Source organism: Strix uralensis, chromosome 7 (genome assembly GCF_047716275.1).
Source record: "Strix uralensis isolate ZFMK-TIS-50842 chromosome 7, bStrUra1, whole genome shotgun sequence".
NCBI lineage: Eukaryota > Metazoa > Chordata > Aves > Strigiformes > Strigidae > Strix > Strix uralensis.
In genome coordinates, this window is record NC_133978.1 from 26,249,099 (window position 1) to 26,272,818 (window position 23,720).

The window sequence follows — 23,720 nt, forward strand, 5'->3', positions numbered from 1 at the left end:
ATCGACAGCTCTGCCTGCACTGGAGCCCTGCACAAATATCCTGGGCTGCCAGGCACCTGCTTACCATCACCCCTCCTGCCTAGCTGCTGGGTACCTGGAAATCCCAGGCAAACAGCCAGTTTTACCTCACACAAAATTTCCAGAAAGATTAAGGCACCATACCTTCTCGCCCTCAAGCTTCATCACGGCAGCTTTTATATTTTATGTAGTGATGAAGAAAAGTAAATACTTCCTTCTGGTCACCACCACTCCCATCCCAGGGGATGCCAGATGAAAGTACAGGCAAAAGAACAGCAGATGCTTAATTAACTTACTTACATATTACTGAGCTTCCATGCTTGGCAGGAACTTCTCGGAAACACTGAAAACCTGTGACAACTGGCCTCCCCCAAATCCTTCCCTCACACCTCCGCCATGAGCCCTACAGACCATTCATTCGGTCAGGCCTGGGAAAGCAATGAAGTAATGCTTTTGTTTATCATCAGGAGCTATTGTCATTTATTCACATTATCCATGACTTTTTATGCATAAAAAGAATAATTTGTTTGGCCATTTCCCTTACAACACGTGCAAGAAATCCAGCATAATCATTCTTCTTTGTATTACTATAATGGAAGAAAATGGTAATAACATGGTACGTAGATGTGAAAATGCAATAGGACTGAAAGGAGGTGCAGATGAATCATTAAGCCTTCCCTCTGCAACTGAAGAAGAATCCATTACTTACTTGAAGGATGATACTTCACTACATTGACAACATTCATCTGAATCTCTATGATATTTAGCAGTTTACTGCTTTCCTACAAGCTATGCATCACCACTGCTCCCTCATTTTTCTTTTTTTCCTATCATCTCAAAAATAATAATCCTGCAACCTAACACATACTCTTCAAATGACAGAATTTAGAGACATAGTATTTGCCTAGAGGATCATTGGTCTGACTCAGCAAGGTGTTTTGTTCTGTGGGTTTTTTTATCGTTCCTAAAATTGAATGTCATTTATGAACAACTTCAACATGTATCTTACCAGCACAAAAATGATACCATGAGCTTTCAAAATACAACATGAACTTTGATTCCACAAATCATTCGTATCATAAATATAACAAAATTTTCACTTGTTTTCAACTACACACTGTGAGCAATAAATATTACAGATAAAACCAGCATAAATTTAGCTTGAGACCAGACTACAGATTCTGGTAAATGCTAAAATTAAGTCAACTTGCACATTGTCCAGAAGACAAATACTATAATATTGCATTTTTGTCAGACTACACAGAACATTTCTTATTGGTAACTTCAAATTTGTGTTTTGAGTATCTTCAAAAATAGCAAAGCAATGAACATTATTTTAGAAAATGGATCTTGACTTTGAATACTGGACCAATTACATAGAGTTGATTTCTCACTACAGAAAATGGGAATTCATCTCCCTCACACACATGATTAAAATGAATCAACTACCATGCTATCATCTTGCACTAAAGGATCTATTGATTTTTTTCTGTCAGACTGGTATGAGTGAGTTTCCCCTTTCTATATTCATTAAAGTAAAATAAGATTCTATTCACCTTGAAAGAACACAGAACATGTTCTGCACTCTCTGTTCTTGACACGAGTCCCAAAACCTGCAGTTATCACTCTCATCAGGCTCATAATTTAAATGTCTAAATAAAATACTGTACAAAAGATGTGTCCTGGGAAGAATTAAATTCAGAAAAAGCTTGTTTTCAGTCATTCAATATCTTCTGATTTTATTAGAAATCCCCAGAGTATAAGTTTTGCTACTCACATGCTACCTCCTGTTGTCAGTTTGTATTTTCACAGCTTGGCTGTTGTCAAGATTTATTGACAATAACGTTTGGATATACACTCCATCAAAATGCCGTATAAATACGTATTGTATTAAATCAGGCTAACGCTCTTTGATCATACATGCTGTACCATAAAACTGTCATATACAGACCTCATTAATGGTACCATTAAACCGATGTGACTTTTTCTATGAAAATGCTACCTGTTTGCAGAAATGGGCAGCAATCATTTTTACCAACACCAGAGTATCAGAATAGCATCTGAAGACACTACAGATGAAGTGAAGAGCTCCAAACAGAGCAAGGGAACAGCAGCTTCCTTTAATGCCTGCAGCATGGATGCCATAAAAACATTTCAAGGTCCTGCTACCGAATGCTGGCAAAGGACTTTGCTCTTGAATACTTTCATAATAGTTTGCACATTGTCTAGAAAAGCCAGGCAGGCAGTTTTAAGTTACTGAGGAGAAAAAAGCTTGCTGGTTTTAAGTGTTTCAAGTATTCTGGGTTTTTCTTTCATTTTTAAGCATAACCCCTCCCCTCCAGCAGCTATGCATCATATTCTAATTTAATTCCAAATGATTAGTGGTGATGTTTTACACAGTAGAAAACTGAAGGCTAGCTGCATTGTGAAATGTCCTCCAAAAATATTTACTTTAAAAATTGAAGCAACAGAAATTTAACTATCTAGAAAGCATTCATGATTAAAGAATTGTCAGCATGAAGATTTCTCCTTTCCCCTAATACTTTGGATTACTCCTTTGGGTTTAGAATTTTGGTATAATATAATGTGTATACTTACACCTGTTTGTTACACAAGAGAGTATTCAATAATACAAAAATGCTCCTAGATTACATAGAATCTACCAGGCAATCCTCAGGGTGATTTAACATGTTCTTTCAAACAGTTGTCATTTCAGTAAGTAAAACATACTAGTTTCACACCCACAAGCCATAGTTGTAGGTTCTCCAACTAGCTGTAAACTAGTGATTGAAAGCAATGTGAAAAGAGCAGACATCTAACCTGTTTAGCCTACCTTTATAAATTATAACATACTACTTTCATTGTTGTATAAATAATTTAAAAAATACTAAGACGAAGAGGAAATCTTTTTAATATGGCTAAAAGGTCACACTTCCTAGTACAGGAAAGAAACAGTGCCAAATTACAGAAATCACTGTAGGTTTTTTTTTTAATTTAAAATACAGGGTACAGGGGAAGACTTTAAAAACAGTAGCTACTGAAACATTAAACTTAACGAGTAACTTAAAGATCAAAGGATGGTAACATTCAAATCACAAAGCTCTTTGTGACTTTCATCTCTGCAATAAAGCTGCTATACACTGACTTAGAGCTATACAGCCTTTTAGTAGCATCCCTTTACCAACACCCACCACCCAATAAAAATCCTACTGGCAGCAACAGACAGGGAAAACAGAAATAGAGTTTATTAAAGCACACAGACACAGTCTGATTATTTTTAAACTGCAGCTTCTTATGCTAATTACCTACAAAATATTGACAACAAAAAAAGTTAAATGGTGAGGATTAAATTTGAAGGAGAAATTGAATTAGTTGGGTAACATCAAGCAATAAACAAACACCATTAAAATCACTGGCTTTGACATCTCAAGAGTTAAACTCGAGTCAGAGTATTTGGCAGAATTCAAAGCAGAACTATTCACAGACGAAGTACACCTGGAGAACACGTTTGCCAGTGTCAAGCCAAAAGACACTTAGAAACTATCCAGTGTTGAGTATTTCCAAATACACAGTGTACTACTGTACAGTCAACAAAATTATTTTGATACGACCGTGATTCTACTTCTTTATTAAAGAAATGAGTTACATTTTTGTAAGTATTCTACTAGATTGGGAGCTTCTCCCATACAGAAAGAAACATTGCATAGATTTTCTTGATATTTCTAGGTCCATACCCACAAACACTTAAATCACGGTTTTGGTAGTATTCTTATGTGTGCATACATACTAGAAGATGATTTTCACCAGTTTGTTTATTTTAATGCCCAGAAGAGATGTGACCATGTCACCTAATGCAAAGAACCTCTCCCAGTAAAAGCCACATCAAGCCACTAACTTCTTGCCGAGCTTTTACAATACTCAGTCTTCATTTAAGAAGGAATGAAGTATCCATTACAGTTCCTATGTCTTCCAAAGGTTAATTACTCTCACTCAGATTTCCACTGGCATTCTTATTCTGAATTCATTGGGTTTCAGCTCTCAATGACTGGATCTCATTATTTTCCAAATTAAAATATCTTTGCCATCTGACATCTTTTCTTCTGTGTACACACCTATGGGACATAATCAAATAACCTTTTAACCTCAGACAAGTAAAAGAGACTTACGAGAACATGTTTAAGGATACAGCACGTATTTTCTAGTTCTGAAATCATCCTTGAAATTTTAAAATATAACCTCTTTTTCTAGTCATCTTTTTCTCAGTAGCAGCAAACAAAAGTAGTACTTACTCCTTAGTTCTGCTTTTTATTCCCTGTTTTTGGATCCAAGTCGGTATTATCAGTGCACTTTTAGTAATATCACACCAGGAACAGATGTTTAACTGATTATGCACCATTATAATTAACTGCTTTTCAGTGACACAATTTTGGAACTGTTTTCTGGAACGTGCAAGTGCAAACTACTTTCTTTGTTCTGGATATATGACAACATTCTTGGCCATGTTAAAATGAATGTTGATCTACTGAGTCCAGCTTGCCAAGTGATCCCAGTTACTCTACAGAGCTGCCCCAGGCTGTAATCATTCCTCCCGACTCTGCCTTCTGAGAACTTTATATTTTCCATCTGGATCATGGATAAATATACCAAACAGCAACAAGTCATCAGGAGCAGGTCAGACAGGAGTCTGTTTAGCTCACTGTCCTGTCTTTGACTGTGGTCAAGGGAAAATACAGAAATATAAAAAATACAACATGACGCTCTGCAACTAGCCTACTTTTATTTCTTATGGAACTTCAATAATTTGTTGCCTCCTCAGTCCTATACTATGGAAAACAGTGAATAACCTTCCCTATTCATTTTTAACATACCATAGAGGTTTTTCAGGATAAAACTCCCTCAGTTATTCATTATTCCTCACACAAAAGCTTCTTCATAACTCTGCACATTTCTGTACCTTTTCTTGTCCTGTTGGGCCCTTTTTGACATGGAAGATCCAGAACTGTACACAGTGTCCAAGATGCAGATGCACCACTGTGGACTTACACAGCGGGAACAAGATGTTTTGTTCCATTACTCGTGTATGACTACTGCTGAGCTGTCACTTTCACAGGGCGTACCACAGCTCCAGAGTATAACTCATACAGATAACAAGCGTCTGGTTCAGAGTCAGTCAACGCATAAGTAAAGTTAAAATGTTCCACACACCCTTTTTCACTTAGTATTTACCAGTACTGAATTTTATCTTGATTTTATAGGAATAATCTTTTTAATCACAGAAAATCACAGGAAAGTAGAGGACGAAAAGACTAGCACAGCTAATGGAGTATTCATGAATTCAAGACACCAACTCACGTTCTCACCCCTGCCTACCATTCATTATCCTTTTAAGCACTGGCAAACTAACCTTAATAAAACATTAATTGTTCAGTGATCAATATGTCTTTTTCTGCAGAATAACTTCTATTTACAATATAGTGCAAAACCAGACAAAAAGCACTATTTGAAGCTAGCTAACACTTGCAAGATCAAAGCGAGCAGCCATTTCTCTATAACCACACCCTCATTCAGGGCTGGGGAACACATCAGCATCCCACCTGGAGTCTCTGAGGCTGCAGGACAGCCTTCAACTCTGACTCGCTGTCAGCAATGGACACATTTCTCCAGACATGTCGGAAGTGCTTGGCAGAGCAGATATGTCTCTGATGACTGGGCAGAGGATCTCCTCTAGAGAGTCTGTAAATGTTTAAATCATGCACACAGATCAATACAGGGAAGAAGCAATCTGAATTTTAAGCATTTTGCCCTACTCTAAGAAGTACCAATCCAGTTGATGGGGCGTATCTTACCACTCTGTCTCTAATCATCTCTTCTTGCAGGGTCAATCTGGCAGACATTAGGCATCCTGAATGGTCAACAGTGGCAAAGACTTTCCTACTGAAGGCTCAAGGAGAGGACTTTCCTGCTGGTCAGTTCCTGGAAGGTGGCTTCCATAATTTACAAGTTAGCAGTAAGGCGGGAAATCAGGTAAATGGTGCCGGACAAAGTAACAAATAAAAGAAGAAAGCATAGCAGCCTGCCCTAAGCCTAGAGACAGTGATAAAACACAGGTTTTGTGTTCAGTCTGCACAAAACAATAGATGTTCAGAGAGCATCAGCCTCATGCATGTCCCACAGAGATAATGTGGAGAGACTATCTTGAGGAGGGAGCACTAAAGAAAGACTTCTTCTAGATTGGCTAAAAAGAGTAATCCAGTTTAAAATAATATTGTCACTGTTTTTATCTTGGTTTCCCCGCAGTCAAAAAATTCAAGCTCAAAATGTGAATTTTTCCACTTCTAGTTTCTTTTACCCATTTTCTTCCAGTTTCGGATGAATAGAGTGGTGACCCACACTCAGTAAGTAACAAAATCTACTAAACTATTGTTTGCATGTTTTAAGTCTTAGAGCTATGAACTAAGGAATACACAGAAAGACAAAACTGACTTTACTCAAGCAAAGTGGCTATCAATCAGCAGAGCCATGCTGCACACTTTCTGAACAAATACATTGACAGCATCAACACTAATCAAAATTATTTTTAACAGATTAAAAAAAAAGTACCAGTCGACCAGCATTCTGAACCTTTTAAAGCCATTTACCTCCTCCAAAACCTTTTTTCACTGGCATGTTATTATTGGAATTTAATAGTTTTTCTCTTGGTCAGACCTTCTCCCTCTCCCCTTTTCACAGTGCCAACAACTAAACGAAGCACAAAATATTGGCCTCAATACACAAGGAAAATGGAAGATGCACTTATTGTTCAGGAATACAGAAGGAAGCAGGAAAATCTATCAATCTGCCACGAGAAAACTAGGCCAACCAATGAGAAAGCTGACTTCAAGCTTTTATTCTTTTTTCATTAATTGAAAATGTTAAAAGCAGGAGCAGAGCTTCCTTTTTATTTTTTTCCTAGAAGATCAATGCATTTCCCCGTGGATTGAGTTAAATGTAATGATTTTGGTTCTAAAAAAAGTATTATCACTGCTTTCTTTTCATAAAGTTAAACACAATGTTGATTACATACAAGAAAGCATACTATTAATTTTACTTCTTGAAATTTCATCACCCCCTCGCCTTTCAGGTTACTGAGAGTAACTAATGATAAGAGAAAAGCAGAGAGACGGGTTCCCCCATTGAAGACAGAACCTGGTCCATTTTCCTGAGTTTGATAACCACATCAGCTCCGGCTAAAACAAATTAGAAAGAGTTTTGAACTCTTGAAACTCAGAAATAAACAAAAGGAGAACGTTCCTTGCCAGCATATGGTTGACCTGTGGTACTTCTTGCCACAGGATGCTCCAAATGCAGGGAGCTGGTACAGGTTGGGGCAGGGGGAGAGGGGTGCACTGTGCAGGGGTGCAGACCAGGCTGTGGAAAAACAATCCATTTTGGTAAATTAAATGCACAGGAACTACAACTCTGAGTTGGGATGGAGACTAGAAGATCCTTGTGGGAAATACCACACTGCTACTCTGTCCTAGGCACCTGCTTTTAAACTGGAGACATGGTGCTGGTCTACATCATGGTCTGTTTGGCCTGGTCCAGGACAGCCACTCATACTTTTATTGATGGTCCAGATTGCAGAAAATGAAAAGCTGTGTAACCATACATATTTTTAAAGTCCACATATCATATTTTTACAGATCCCAAAACAGTATCAGTAACTGAAAATTCATACAAAACAGCAAAGCAGCAAGTAAAAACAGATGGGAAACCCAGCTGCCCCAGTTCTTCAGCCTAAATCTTCTTCTGAAGCTTTATTAGCTATTCCAATTTCCAAAAGGAAACACCAGCCAACCGAAAAGGCTTATAGACTAACTAATCATATGGAACCACTGTCTCAACATATAATTCAATACCACCATTCTGACAGCTACTTTCGGAGGAAAAAAAAAAAAACAAACCACAACTTGACTTCACTGCTATTTAATAAATGATTACTTGAGGGATTTTATTTGTTTAAAACAATCACTCTGCCTCAGCTAAAGCAGTACTCTGGAAAGCTAGCATTAAAAAATTATTTGCTCTAATCTATTCCAAACTGGGGCTTGGCATATAATCCCTCTTCATTACCAAATAGATTGGTAACCATGTATTCCATTTGTAAAGTAGCCATACTAACGATACCAAATAGTTGAGCTGAGTTCTTCAAAAGTACCTACAGGAAATAAAAACTTAAACAGCACTTAATTACAGAGAGATTCAGGCAACCAATTTCCTTAGTCTTATTAAGAATACATGAAAAAATACAGAGGATATTTTCATTTAAAGTCATTTTGTCCAATTAGCAATACTGCTGTATTATTTATTCAAAAAAGATGTCAGCCTAGTCAGCAATTTACTGTTTAACTGTGTAAAATTGTTATGAAGACCATTTTATGGACCAATTCGCTAATGGACTAGTTATTAAATAGAGGCACAAATTAATTAATGAGAATTGTTTCAGAAAGAATAGTTTATTAGAAACAGATTTATCATGATAATCAATAAGCATGAAGTACTTCATAGCAGTAACTTCATTTGCTCTAAATGCAGAAGATTAGAATTTATTACATTTATTTAGCTCTTACGGTTATTTTTTGCTTCATCAATCTATATTGTTGACTCTTTACATTTTTATTTATAACATGTAATTGTGCAGAAAGTGAACAGAATTATGAATAGTACAACAATAAATGACCATTAATATGGGGTCCAGTCACAAGTGGTGTTCCTCAGGGCTCAGTGTTGGGACGATTTCTGTTTAACATCGTTACTGATGATCTTGATAAGGACATAGAGTGTATCATCAGTAAGTTCGCAGATGACACCAAGTTAAGCCGGAGCGTCGATCTGCATGAAGATAGGGAGGCACTACAGAGAGACTTGGATAGATTGGATCGGTGGGCCAACGTTAACGGGGTGAGCCTCAACAAAGCCAACTGCCAGGTCCTGCACTTGGGCCACAACAACCGCATGCATCGCTACAGGCTTGGGGAGGTGTGGCTGGAGAGGTGTGTGGAAGAAAAGGATCTGGGGGTTCTAATTAACAAGCAGCTGAACATGAGCCAGCAGTGTGCCCAGGTGGCCAAAAAAGCCAACGGCATCCTGGCTTGTATTAGAAATAGTGTGACCAGCAGAAGTAGGGAGGCGATAGTCCCCCTGTACTCGGCACTGGTGAGGCCACACCTGGAGTACTGTGTCCAGTTTTGGGCACCTCAATACAAGAGAGATATCGAGGTGCCGGAGCGAGTGCAGAGGAGGGCAACGACGCTGGTGAAGGGCCTGGAGAATATATCCTATGAGGAGCAATTGAAGGAGCTGGGACTGTTTAGTTTGAGGAGGAGAAGGCCAAGGGGAGACCTCATCACTCTCTACAACTACCTGAAAGGACATTGTAGAGAGGTTGGTGCTGGTCTCTTCTCACAGGTAATTAGCGATAGAACAAGAGGGAATGGCTTTAAACTGCAAGAGGGGAGGTTTAGACTTGACATTAGGAAAAAATTTTTCACAGAAAGAGTGGTCAGACAGTGGAATAGGCTGCCCAGGGAGGTGTTGGAGTCACCATCCCTCAAAGGGTCGTTTGAATGAGATGTTGGGGGATATGGTGTAGGGGAGATCTTTGTAGAGTAGGGCTGATGGTTGAACTCAATGATCCCAAGGGTCTTTTCCAACCTGAATGATTCTGTGATTCTGGGGGGTTTTCCACATTTTAAGTGTTAGGCATTTCATTATTCATCCTTTTATTAAAGAAGTAATGGGAAAGATGAAGAAAAGCGTTAGAAAAACTACCTTCCCCTCTTCTGCAAATCTCATTGTTTCTTTTTCTGTTTAAAGTAAAGATATTAGCGCTAGAAAATCTGCTATAGCTCAATGAGGACTAACAAGTATATGAATATGCCAGGTAAGTCTGTCTTTAACATGAACAGCAACTGGCATTCATTTAATACACATGTTAAATCATACAAATAGATAAACCCCAAACATCTATGACTGACATCATGTCATTTTCTGATGTTCACATCCCAAATGTTGTTCTCCTCTGCTCCTCCTCAGGTATGCTTAGGGTCCACATAAAACAGATCCTCAAATCCTAAGAAATTAATGGGATCCTATCAGCAATGTTGCTAAGGAAAGGAAAGGAAATGAAAGGAAAGCATGACCATCAGTAAAAACCCAACCTTAAAGATGGCTTCCTGCTTGCATTGGATGGACTTACATTCTTACACAGAGTCTCCCAGCATTAAAGTATGGAACTTCCCTCCACAAGACTCGTATATGATATAACCAAGGGAAAGAGCAGATTAGCTTTCTGAGAGCCTATTGTTACCAAACATGGAGGAAAAACTCCCAATAAAGAAACTAACTATAGATTTTATTCTCACATGCACCAGTAGTTTAACAGCTACTTGAATATGTGGTGTCATAACTCCCACAGCTTGACTCTCTTTTCTGAGCACCATGTAATCCAAATTCCTTTAAACAATCATGATATCGTACTTTGAAGAGTACCTGAAGCATAATATGACAAAATTTTACCATTTTCCCTCTACAGATAATTACCTTTCTATAGATGAGATGATGGATGACTCCATCGGGGTCTCTAGTAATAAATTATAGTCTAATGATGAAAATGTTGGTACAATTCACAAGACGTGTGCCCAACACAAAAGCCTTATAATGATGACATTCATTACTGAGGGAATAACGTATGATTTTTCTTCCAGTGGTAAGCATGTTTTGTTTTGTGCATTTTGACTGTGTTTCCTTTCCTGCATCCCATATGTAGTATGCATGGAAGATTTTGGCTTTTGCAAAATTAGTATGGATTTGTCAACTGCTACAGCCATAGCTGAAAACAGTTCATTAACTTGATCTAATTTAAGATAGAGCTATACAATAAACTTAAAATGTGAATAACACTAGCTATATCACAGGAGAAAGGAATGCAGTCCCTTAAGCTTAGATTTGTCTACATATTGAAAAGTTTAGTTTTCTGGCTCAAGAACTGCAATGAGAACAACAGCACACATTAAGATTTCATCTTTATCACTAGAATTATTTGTTATACACATTTTGCAGTTTTGGAAGGACGGTTGCAATACTGTTTGAATGTTGTCACAGAGGTGTAGAGAAAACTGGAAATTAAGCTTTTCCTCCTCCCTTCTAAACAATACATAATGCTGAAAACAAATCAAATCATTGTGACTGTTCCCTCTGATCATCAGCAAGATGTTTGGTGCGTCAATATAAAATTACTGCTTGACACAACTACGTTCAGACTACTTCTCTACTCCACTGGCTGCAGTTTTAGTGATAAACTCTGTAAGGAGGCAGAGCTAGAGAGTCAAACATTTTTCTTGTTTCTAAGTTGTGTAATAGGATCAACTCCATCTGCCTGGCCTCAATTCCAGGCACCGCTGAACTCCAGGACTTAATTCAGACCTCTCTGAGGAACCATATCCTCACTCATTTCAGTTCCACTCAGTAAGTTCAGAAGAGAAGGATAAAATGAGTCAAAGATCAAAGGTGATGAGGGAAGATGTAATGGAGGGGTTTAGAACAGGAGAAGGAACTGGAAAGTCATGTAAGACTAAAGAAGTCGTAGAGATCGTGAGCTGCAAGTTGAAGCTGCAGCACACAGCAATGAAAGTGAAGAGGCTGGCAGAGAACTGGAACATGCCAGAGGACCAAGAGCAGAGCTGATGAGGAGGGAGATGGTTTTGTTCCTTTTTTTAGAAATACATTTGCAGTAAAGTGTGCAATACATGTAAGCAGTGAACAAAAATAAGAATCAGATGAGAAGAAAATATGGGGAGAAGTATCAATGTAACAATAACAACAATAATAATAATTAAAAGGAAAGTGCAGAATTAAAAGGTTCTGGGAATAACAGCGGATGGGTCCAAGCACAGAGGACAGCCCATGGAAGACAAAGAGAATTAAGCATTTTTCTTAGCGTGCAAAGAGCTCACCTGATAAGACACATGTTAATGTGTAAAAATTCAGTTACTTAGGAGTCCTGGTAATTCCTCAAAACTGTAGTAACTTTTGTTTCTCTTCCCCCTCTCTCTTAAATGCTGGTAGGTTTCCTGTTGCACCAGATTGTTAGCACATTCTAATAGAGGACCCTTTCCTAACGCTTCAGTATACTTCCTCTGAAATGTCTATAAAACCTACTGTATTAATAAAGTTTCTCACAAACAGGTTATGCTCTTCTTTCACCCCTCTGCTCTCAAAAAAATTAATACCATGCACATTAATTTGTAATGCAGATATCAAAATAACTGTTGCCAGGGAACTACTAATATATAGTAATGTTAAGTGTTCAATTAATTCATTAAATCTATGCTTTTCTTCAAATTTTCCAGGCCCAATTTGGTTCCTACTAGTTTTAACCTTATTTTCCATTCTATGATGTAGTTTGTTCTTTCTCAAGTTACAGCACACATAAAACCTTTCCCCTCCCAATTTATACTTTTGTCTATAAAACATGCACTCTCTGGAACAGTCTATCCCATAACCTAAAGAGAAGGGTTTTATGGGGAGACATTGTCTTGATTGCTATTAGAAGGAAGAAATCACAGTAATTCTTCAATAAACAAGGAGAATTATAAATGTCCACAATTTGGAATTTGGAGGCCTTGACTTATCAGGTTACTCAAAAACCATAATGATACCTTAATAACAGAAAATCCATTAAACTTCATTTTGTGTTATACAAAGCCTACAGTATATATGCTGAAAATGCATGCCAGTGCCTTTATACCTTCATGAGTTTTGATGAATAGCCATTTCAGAAGACAGCCACTCACCAAAGGAAAGCTTAAAATATAAGTTTAAAAGAATTTGCTTACTTATGCATAGCTATCAGCAAATCTAAATTCTGTATGATCTAGGAGTAAATCTCAGGTTTTTGCAAAGATTTATACGTCTATGAGCATAATACCCATAAACCACTGTGTGCTTACTTTATTGGCAGAACAGTTTATACCTTTGACATACTGCTGCTGGTCAGATAAGATTATATCCAACCCTGTACAGAAAAGAAACTGTCAACAAGTCTGTAAGACTATAATAGAAACTGCGAAAGCAGAGTTTTCATATGACTAACCATACCTTCAGAGTACTCCCAAATCAGTCCCAGGCATGAAAACACAGTTGGAACTGATTTCAAGAGAAGGGTTAAGAATGGCATGTTGCCACAAAAATTAGAACCAAGCCTCAACTGTGTGTTCCTTCTATTACATAATTGCCAAAGTAGATGGAAAAAAAATGTTAATATTATAAATAATACAGAGCTTTTAGCCAGATTATATTTGGGAAGTCTAGAACTAGACAGCAAACTTGTGATCGATCAAAGTTAATCATAGCTGATTAGAGAAGCACATACCCAACCTTTTCATGTTTTGTATGCTTTTACTGCTGTGAGGGTTTGGATATTCTATCAGGAAGACAGAAAGGGAGGAAACTTAGAAATCAATAGGCAATTTTTCCTCAAAAATCTAAGTCAAATAGCATAAATAGGGATTCTTGAAAACATGCACAAATATTATTAAGTAGCGAAAACCAAGCTGGCACAAAGCCGACTCTCAGACGTGCACGAAGGAAGAGTGTAAGCTTCATATATAGGAATGTATGTCTCCTACTGGCTGTTAAGAGCAGAACCTCGGTAAAGATACTCTGCCCTTTGACTTTCAGATTTATGCCAGCTCCGTATTACAAAAGCAGGACAAAAGACAGCAGTGAGGAAAGCAGGTATGGATTATCTGGAACATGGTTGGATCGAACAGCTGCAAAATTTGTGATGACAGAAGGTCCCAAATAGGGAGAAACTTTGCACAAGAAAGCAGTATTACTCTGGCTATTTCTGCCCAGAAAGCTTCTGGGTCTGTGTTAATGGCAAAGGAATAAATGCGCTTCCAGAGTCACAGGGGGTTAATATGACTCTGCTGTTGTACAGCATCAAACAATTAAATAAAATTCATGATTTTAAACCTCTGACGATGCAGAAAAAAAAGAGAATGTATATAATATTAAGCCTTTAGAATTTCATTTTAATAACATTCTTCAGACCCTTTCCTTCTAGCTATTCAGACCCGTTTTAAGAAAGTCCTTTCTCCTTCTTCACCTTTCTCCCCACCACTCTATCACACACCCCCACCTTCACCTCACCTCTTATAATGCTGTCAGGATATTTAAAAGGGGGACAAGGAAATAAAAACATATTTTGAGAAACTGTTTCAGTCTGCCTTCTAAAAAAAAGAAAAAAAGAAGAGCTACATTTTCAAATCTTTAAAGAAGAGTCCATTTTAAGGCCTGACAGTACTTTGGTCCCAAGGGGCAACAACTCATGCAGCTTCCTATAAAGGCAAATTCCACATACATAAACCACCTTCTCCCTGGCCACTACCTCACTGCAACAGATGAGAATACCTACATGTCAGAAACAAATTTCTGTTGCACATATCTTCTGATAATTAACACTGAATAGGCCATCCTACAAAAAAAAAAAAAAAAAAAAGAAAGAGAGCCAGTGACATATACTAAATCTCTTCCTGCTTAAGGCAAACAAGGTCAGTAGCTAACCAACTGACAAATTATACCATATCATAAAACCCCAACTTCATTTAGGACTTCTCAATAGGTATCAGATATACATTATATGATAAAACTCCTTTCCCACATGCATTACTACCCTCCCGTCTATCCTCACCAGTTTATTTTTACCTCTGAAATGAAACTGTGTAAAATCACAATACTGCAAATTTCCCAGTCAGCAGAAAAAAAATTACTTGTTTTCTACATGAAATTACCAAATTAATGAACTGTTCAATACAGTAAAATAATTTTATCTCTTTCCAAAAATTCTCATCCCATTCTCTTCCACAAACTGCTTTCCTCAGAGCAAGTTACACTGAGGACTTAAAAGCACCAAAAGGAGGATATATGGCATAGTTTTAACTTACAACATTTACAAATTAATAATAAGAAAGAAAGAAACTTCAGCATGATTTGTATAACTTTAAAAAGTGAATCTGGTAACTATTAAAGCAGCCTTTATTGTACTTCAGACATTATTTGCAAAGAGAGTTCTATTTTACTTAATAGAATTTTTTCACCCTCCTCTCATGTTAAAATTTCCAGTAATGCCAATGCATCAGTTTCATCCAAAGAAAGTCATAATTTGGAAGTGGTCATACTACTTCCTGCTATTGACATGTAGACAGGAGACTTCAGGTGCAGATATTCCCTTGTCAGAAATAGCATAAAGAAAAATAAAATATTTTCAGTTACAGTATTTTCTGGCCACTCTACCTGAACCTGTAACATGAAATATCAGGGAAGATTGGACTAATATCTAAAGACTTAATCTCTAGTGTTTTTCTCTTTATTTTGCTCTCCCCAGCCATCTGTCCCGGGCCTTCCAAGTCTTTTGTGTATTTTATGTCAGTTTGCTTTATGTTTCTTTCACAACAACAAACTGTTGGGGGTTTTTTGAGTTTTGGAGAAACCATGTGTAAGTATGTATACACACATAAATAATGGATCAGGAAACCTATTTTTTATTCTTTTTCTCTGCCACTTCGAATGAACACAGGAAGCTAACCAACATGAAAATCTTTGTGAAAACCTTTATAATGAGAATTAGCCTACCTTCTTTAATAATGCTGCTATTTACAAATTAGCAATGCTATGTGAGATCTCAATAAAGAAAAATATGTGAGTTTTAAGATGGGGAAATAAAACTACTGAATATTTTTTGTTCATCCTTTCCTCAATTCTTGCTTTGTTTGCTTTGGCTAGCTTAAACTCTAAGCTCTTTGGGACATAAAGAACATTTTTGTATTTTTACAGCAAGATGCTTATATTAAATAAACCATATTGATATATCCTAAACTGAATATAGGCATGTAAAAGACAAGACTGGACATGAAACAAATACAGTAATATAATAACTTTGAATAAATTCTGGCAGACATGACATAAATGAATGTGACATAAAAGCAATTTTCAGACAGAGAAAAGCAGGCCAATGCTGCTTTCAGAAGACTACTTAATGTTTGTAAAGTGCTTTGAAGATGAAAACCCTACATATGTATTATGGCTATGGATTACCACTGGAGTCATGTAGCCTCACTGTGAAATTAAGAATCTGAGGATTTTGAGACAACCTCTGATTCAAAGTCAGAAGAAATACATAGATACAAAAAATATGACTAGTCCTGTATGATATGAAATTGCTATGAGCCATACATTACCTTAAATTTTCTTCATTTCTATCATGACAGTTAAAACAGCAGACTTCCAGAGGTGTATCTGTGGTTAAAATTTGTAAAAATAACAACCTTCAATATAAAGGTTGGATTTTTGAATTGAGGAGGAAAAAAAAAAGTGATGCTACTAGGAGAAACTCATGGCATTTGTAACTTCAAAGTATATTCTGCCCAGTGATATCAAGACAGGTATTGAACTGAGAACTTCCAAGACTAAAAGGATAAACTTTCTAACACCACTTGACAGAAAAAAAAAAAAGTGCAGAAAGGAAGTAGCCTACCAATATACTGTCCAGTTTACATGAAATAACTCAGAAAATTATCTAATCTGCTAATTCCTGAAGTTTCAAATTGCAAAAAGCAGCAACACAATTTCACTGTTGTATTCCATATGGCGCAGATTTCAGCAAGTCAGTCAAAAGTTTAACAACTAAAATTTCCATAAGCATAAAAGAGAAAGAAAATTGCAAATAATCTTTTTCTCTAGAGTTACACTTTAACAACGTAATCACAGGATTGGAAAAAAAAAAAATTAAAAATTGCTTGGGAATTCTTACATTGAATCAATATATTACATTCAGCCATAAAGTCTAAACCGAGAAAACTGTATTATCCTGAAGGGATGTGACTCCTCCTCCTTGTTGGGTCTACACTTCCATGCCTACTGACAGCAAAGTGGGGAGAGCAGATCCCATAAATTAGTGATTCAATAGCTGTATTCTTCACAGAAAAAAAAAAAAAAAGTATATATTAACTCCCTTAATCCGTCCCTGCCCCAAATACAAGGCACAGAAATACACGTCGCAAATCAGTAAGGGCTAGAATTCCTTTTAACAAGATACATGCAAATACTTTGTGAAGCTACAGCTAAGATTTTTCTTTTGATTCACATCAAGCACTTGAATCCCATTTGCAAAGCAGTAAAATACTAAATAAAGACAGTGAAACAGAGTCCAGAACAAGGTTTTTTTGTTGGTTTGGGTTTTTAATATAAAATAAAGAGGAGGGCATAGTTGCTTTATCAGCTTATACTTCAATTTTATTTCTAGTGTGATTGTTTATTATTGGGAGCATTCAGACAGTACTGAATAGCTCTAGTGTTCATATGATTTCCAAGAAACTGTGCAAACTTCCCTACCTCATAAGCTGGAAATAATTGGTCCGAACCTGTCAAGAATAAGCATTCTTTCACTGACATCGCACTAGTTTGTAGTCACTGTGTGCATTTGTGTCAGAAATATTTTCAGTAGTGATACTTTTAGTACATATATGCCATAAAAAGCCTAAATCGTCAAACTCAGCCAAGGTCCATGGTCACTTAAGTGAAAAAACCATTAAACTAACAAATCGTAACTTCTTAAATTTGCTGATAAGCAACATTACCTAGCATGTAAATGAAATCTTACACATCCACAGCTTCATCTCTTAATAGTTTAAGAGATACAGCAGAGGTAATTCCTGTCAGCTTTGAAGAACATTTAAAAGAGTTTGGCTTCAATGCTCCCTTCCAAAAGAAAATAGCACTAGGGAAGCAGCATCTCTATATAATAAATACATATATATGAGAAGATTACTTAATCTGCCCCAAAACCCCCAAACCGTTTGCTATATTGTTTCATTACAGTGTTACTGCATCTGAATATACATTCCTTTATTCACCTCTATATTTCTTAATTGTTAAAGCAATCCAAAAGGTTATGTTCCATACGTTAAAGCTCTCTTCCTCTCTGCAGGCCCATAAAGCTGAATGGAAGCAGGCAGAGTCTACTAGAATACTCTCTTTTGCCTGTCTTCCATGCAGCTACAAGAACAAATTTAAGAGCGCTAGTGTTTGAGCTTTTTATCACTATTTTCTGCAGCTGGCCAAATCTCACAAGTGTAATTTAATTTATCAAAAACAGTTTCTCCTAGAAAACCTCTGACACATTCAATCAAATTGTCATCTGTATGTTCCAGCTACTGAAAATTATGTCCCTAACACAAATTTTAAACTTTTTTCCTTTTTACCTTCAAAATTTAGCCTTAAATCTACTTATTGAGAAGAAAAAACCCTGAGAAGACAGACTGTAAGAGGAAAGGTATAAATTTAGGTGACACATGGTACTGTACTTGTCCATATGAAATACAACAAAAACCAATGGTTTGTATGTTTTATATCAACTAAGGACAGCTAATCAGCTCTCAGGTCAATGGCTATTTGTAATTAGGTTTTAAAAGACTAAACACAGTATCTTTTTAATGAGCATGAGCAAGTGTTACCTGAAATGTGCATGTTTAGTGTGATAGTATTGTTTGCTACTGGTGCCTTAAATCATATGTATAAGAGTGCAAATCCTCCCACCTACCACTTCAAATGCACTGCCTCCCCTGCTCATCTTTTCTCACTTCTGTTGCCAATTCGATTTCTTTTAATTACAGTGAACACATACTGCTGTTCTTAAGGTCAGCTGGATTCATCTACTGGTACTTACCTCGTTAAATGAAAAGTTTCTTTAAAAAAAACCACAGCAAAACCACTGAAGAAGACTCTGTAAATCAGTGCTTAAGAAGAAAAACCTTTGCAGACATGCTGAGTGTGAGAGGTTCCACAGATCTTTAACCAATGGAAAAAAATAGTTTCTGCCTGCCCAAGATACCATCATTTCATACTTTTGGGGGAGTACAAACTACAACTACACCGTCAGTTATATGAACTACAAAAGTTGCAGTGAATTTATCACTTAGGTCAAAACTATGTTGATGTAATAACTCTACTCTAAACAAGCCTAATAAAATTTAGCAGGAACTGTAGTTACCATGTCTTGTATATTAACAAGCAAAAGTTTCCCAAATGAATAATCAGCATACAGCTAATCAGCATCAAGTCACTCAACAGTTATAGCTAAAACTGAACTGAAGCGTACGCAGCACATCTGTACGTTTACAAGCACAAGCTCCCCAAATGTTATAAATTACTATCTTTACCAGTTGTCTCTGAAAAGTGTTGACTTAAAGAAAATGCAGTGAACAGTGGAGATGTTCACAGCCGGAACTGTCAACAGAACTAAATTCAACAGTAAAAGATCAGTTGATACGTGCATGATCTAAAGGGTAAATGTCACAGAGCTATTACTGCTTGGGTCCATTACAGGGATACTACTTTCATCTATACTTGATGATACAGTTACAAAATGTTCTACTACTTTACTTACAATACATACTATTTACTCAAGTTTAGCTATGTGCAACAGGCAACAAAACATCATAACCTATTTCGAAGTCACTGGGGGGCGGGGGGGGGCAAAGCAAAACACCAAACTGTGAGTCATTTTCAATTACCAGACAACTCGGAACAATATTGGAGATTTGGTCCTTTCAAATGGTTGTGCACAAACTCTTGTTAAAAAAGGAGACATCAAACTTTATTTAGAGGAGACGAGAGAGAAAGGGAAAACCAGGTAATTACACAGAACTCCACTAGGCAGGTTACCATGATCGATACCATTCATTTATTGTCCGGATAGTTAGAGCCCATCCCGTCGCCGGTGAAAAGGTGCACCAGCGAGCTCCATCAGTTCTGCTAGCACTGACATTTTCCAAACCACCACACAGAGCAGCATGCAATTTACATGAGGGTAAACCCAGCTTCCCCAGCTCGACCAAAACGCCAGCAAGAGTTTCCAAACTGAGAACAAAAAACAACAACAACAACAAAAAAAGGCAAAGCCAATAAACTCTCACATACTTTTTTAAAAGCCGGGCCAGGATTGTAATGTGCACGGAGAGGTTTTGCCTGCCCCGGCGGCAGCGGGCCCGGCCGCGCCGAGGGGTCCCCCCGCACCCAGCGCTGCGCGTCCCCCCCCCCGCGCCTCCGGGGCGCCTCCCGCGGGGGCATCCCGGGGCGGCCGCCGCCAGGTGCGCGCTGCCCCGCGGCCGCGCTGCCCCGCGGGCCGTACTCACAGGGACACGGTGCGGTTGGGCAGCACGGCGGGCTGCAAAGTTTCCACCAAGTCGCCGCCGCTGCAGACCACTTTGATGCGGAGGGCCGGGCGGCCGGGCCCCTTGGCGCGCTCGGCGGCGCAGAGGCAGCGGTCCACGATGAGGTCGGGGCAGTTCCTGCTGCCCCCGCACAGCCCCAGCACGGCGGCCACCAGGCAGAGGCGGCGGCACAGCCCGCGCATGCTGAGCCAGCGAGCGAGCCGCCAGCTGCCGCGCCCGCCGCTCCGCGCCGCGCATGGCACGCGCCCCTCCGCGCCGCTCCGCGGGTGCCGCGGTCCCCTCCACGCCTCCTGCGCCCACCCCGCCCCGCCTCGCCGCGCCTCTCGCTGCAGCCGGCTCCGCTCGGAGAGACACCCCCCCCCCTTCCTCCTCCTCCTCCTCCTCCTCCTCCGAGGAGCCGCCGCTCCTTTCCTGCCGCAGCCCGAGCAGCGGCGGCGCTGGGCGGACCCCACGGCGCGCAGCGGGCCCCCTCCTCCCGCCGCCGCCCGCCGCCCACCGGGCACGGCCCCCCCCAGGACCCGGGGCCGCCCCCGCGCCCCGCCGGCAGCCGCGGGGAGTTCGCTGCGCGGCTGCTACCTGCGCTGAGCCGCGCTGGGTGGCCGGTAACTGGGGAGGGGGGGAAACAGATGCGCCAAGGACGAGCTGCAGTGGAAAGCGGGTGCGACCAGCCTAGGCACAGGCTGGAAAATCAGGAGCTGGAAATTTTATACGGGTTGGGAATCTAGTTTTGAAAATAGCCATCTTTGCTACCGCTCTTGGGAAACGGGTGTGCAAAGTGCGGTTCGCACCTGTAGTGGTGGGAAAAGAGATCCAGGCCCTGGGCAAAGGTCAGTGTAGACCAGCCAAGAGACAGGACAGTCCTCCAGCCAGCTCTGTGCAGACCAGCCGCTGCCACCGGCAAGGTCCAGGCCGTTAGCCGGCTTCAGACACCTCAGATAATGCTGTGGGCATGACCTAAGTCGAATGTTCGATCAGAGGTCAAAGACTGCTTCATCAACCAAGTCAATGAGTGGATTTCTTTCTTTTCTACTTGTATTTGTGTGCTGTTTATGGCACTCCGGCATTTGAGCATTGTCAGTAGTACTTTGTGATATGATTAGTAACTCTTAGGGTAAATTTTCAGGATGAACTGCAAGCTACACTTTTTTTGCCAAAAGTGAACCAAAAAAAATCCAGTTTGTAACAGGGACTTCCATTTTTAATAGGCTTTTACAGAAAGAGCATGCTCCTTGCCTTCTCTTACTCAATGAAGACTCATAACACACATTTTCATTGCAGAATCTAGGCCAAAGTTAGTAATAGTCTGCCATGGCTGTGAAGCTATTTTAAGAAATTACTAGGGTTTTTTAAAACAATATTGTTTTATAGTCCCTCGAGGAAGATTTGTCTTGCAGATTTACAATGCCTGTTATCACTGTGTTCTATTACCTAATTGGAGCCTTTAGGCACTAAGTTTATTAATAAGCGATAGAAGGACTAGTGCCCTTGTGAAATTCCAGGCTAATAGGAACTTTCTCAGAAACAATCATTTTCTGTGCAGTTGTTGATTTAAAGAATCAAAAATATTACAGCCTCAGTTCTTTTATTTTTAAAAGCAAAGTTGTGTAAGGCTTACTGGCAGACAGCAAAATGGACTGGTACATGAGACCACTCAACACTGAAATGGTTGCATGTTGCTCTTTATCATAAAGCAACCGTATGTATCATTTAAATTTGCAAAGGCTTTTTTAGTTTTGAAAAATTCTGTCTCATCCATACTGGTTTTGAAAGCATAAGTGGAGAATACACATTTATTGAGAGGTAGCATAGATTTCATTGTGTTAACCTTGCTGAGAAGCAATGAAATTTTTCAGTCAAACTCAGCCCTAAACACATGCTAGCAGAATTTTAACATTTTTTCTAACTCACTGATCCTGAAAGTTTTTTTAAAATATTGTTTTATTAAGGAGCAAGAAGGTTTACAGTCACATTGAAACCATCAATCAAGTCCTACAGTAAAGGTAGAAATGGAGTTACTCATAATATTAGATGTGAAAAATAAGGGGAGATTCCTCTCCACTTCCCAATGTATCCGACCCTTTTTTCTTGCTTCGTTACACATAAAGAAACAAAAATCTGTCATCTTCCCCCTCCCTCACTGTCTTCTTCAAATATGAAGACAGTCAAATTTTTGTGATGATTTGAAAGCACAGATGGTGGTTCACAGTCTGAACAGATCCAATTGAAAAAGGACCTGAGCACTTACAGAGCTCAGTACTGCTTCAGATTGTCACCAGCCAGCACAGCAGAACATTTAGTGTTGGGAGTAGCTAACCATTTTCCAAGACTGTGGAAGATGCAACTTCAACCCACTCACGATATACAGACAAGTGAATTTCCCATGTCTTGGGAAGGCAGTATAATCCCAGATTTCCTTGTAAAATGTGAAGAAAAAAAGTTGTGGCACTGCAAACAAAGCAGCTGACATTGCACTGCGTTTGGGTTTCAAAACTGCCAGTTTTAGTCAAACTGTGTGCCTACAGCTTGGGTGCCTCTGGACACTTTACGCAGCAGATACCATATGATAGGGCATGAGCTCCTTAGCTGAATTTTGGTGTGTGCAGAAAGAGAATTGTGAGTTTCTACTGTATGTTAAAGTCAAAGATACTTGAAAAATTTAGGTGCCTATGCTGTTAAATAGAACTGAGTGAGGATTTTTTAATTTATAGTTGAACTTGCACCCTTAAATTTCTCTTAAATCTTTTTCAATGTAGCCCAATGTTATTGCATATGTATATTGGAAGAACACACTTTAGGATACCTCTCCTTACAGTTTTCTCTCTTGGTTTGGTCAGCAACTAGAATGTGATGTGTGCTGGTATCCTATTGCCCACAGAGCCAGCCAGGAGAACTTAAACATTTAAGGCTTCCTAGAATGCCAAGTCCTGCTCAGATGAACTTCCTGGCAGACAGAAGCAAGATCAGAGATTCACTTGAAACATGAAATATTTTCTAATTTTAATAACTAATTTACAGTTAAATTCTTGCTTTAGTTATTTGATTAAATCACAGAAGTGAAGGATAAATTTTCTTACATCAGGGAAATAAGAAAATTACTGTATGTCACTATTTTTGCATTTTTATTTCTGTGCATCAAAATTCTTAAGGACTTTTAGTAAGTCTGTCCATGTATGCATACACTATGACCTTACAACAGTACTTGAGAGGGAAATTTTATTCTGTGTCTGAGAGTGTAAGTGTTAAAAAGGAGTGTAAATAAATTTAGGAAGATAATCTTAAAATGGTATTAGGTGGAATGAATATGAACAATATAAAAAAGAATCAGAGATTAGAGATACAGGTGATTCATTAAACTACAGGTTTACATTAAATTTAGATCATGTTCCCAAGCACAAAACAGCAGCAGCACCTGCTTAGCATCACAGGACA

At 38.7% G+C, this 23,720-nt stretch overlaps 1 protein-coding gene across 2 annotated transcripts in view; it reads right to left on the bottom strand.

Moving 5' to 3' along the window:
- The window catches only part of ADGRA1 (adhesion G protein-coupled receptor A1), a 284,883-nt gene extending 264,350 nt beyond the window's left edge, over window positions 1–20,533 (bottom strand). For both annotated transcript variants that reach the window (XM_074875014.1, XM_074875013.1), the window contains exon 1: window positions 20,253–20,533. In XM_074875014.1, coding sequence (XP_074731115.1) covers window positions 20,253–20,473 — 221 coding nt within the window. In that variant the 5' untranslated portion in view covers window positions 20,474–20,533. The remainder of the gene's footprint in view (window positions 1–20,252) is intronic.
- Window positions 20,534–23,720: the final 3,187 nt, after the last annotated feature.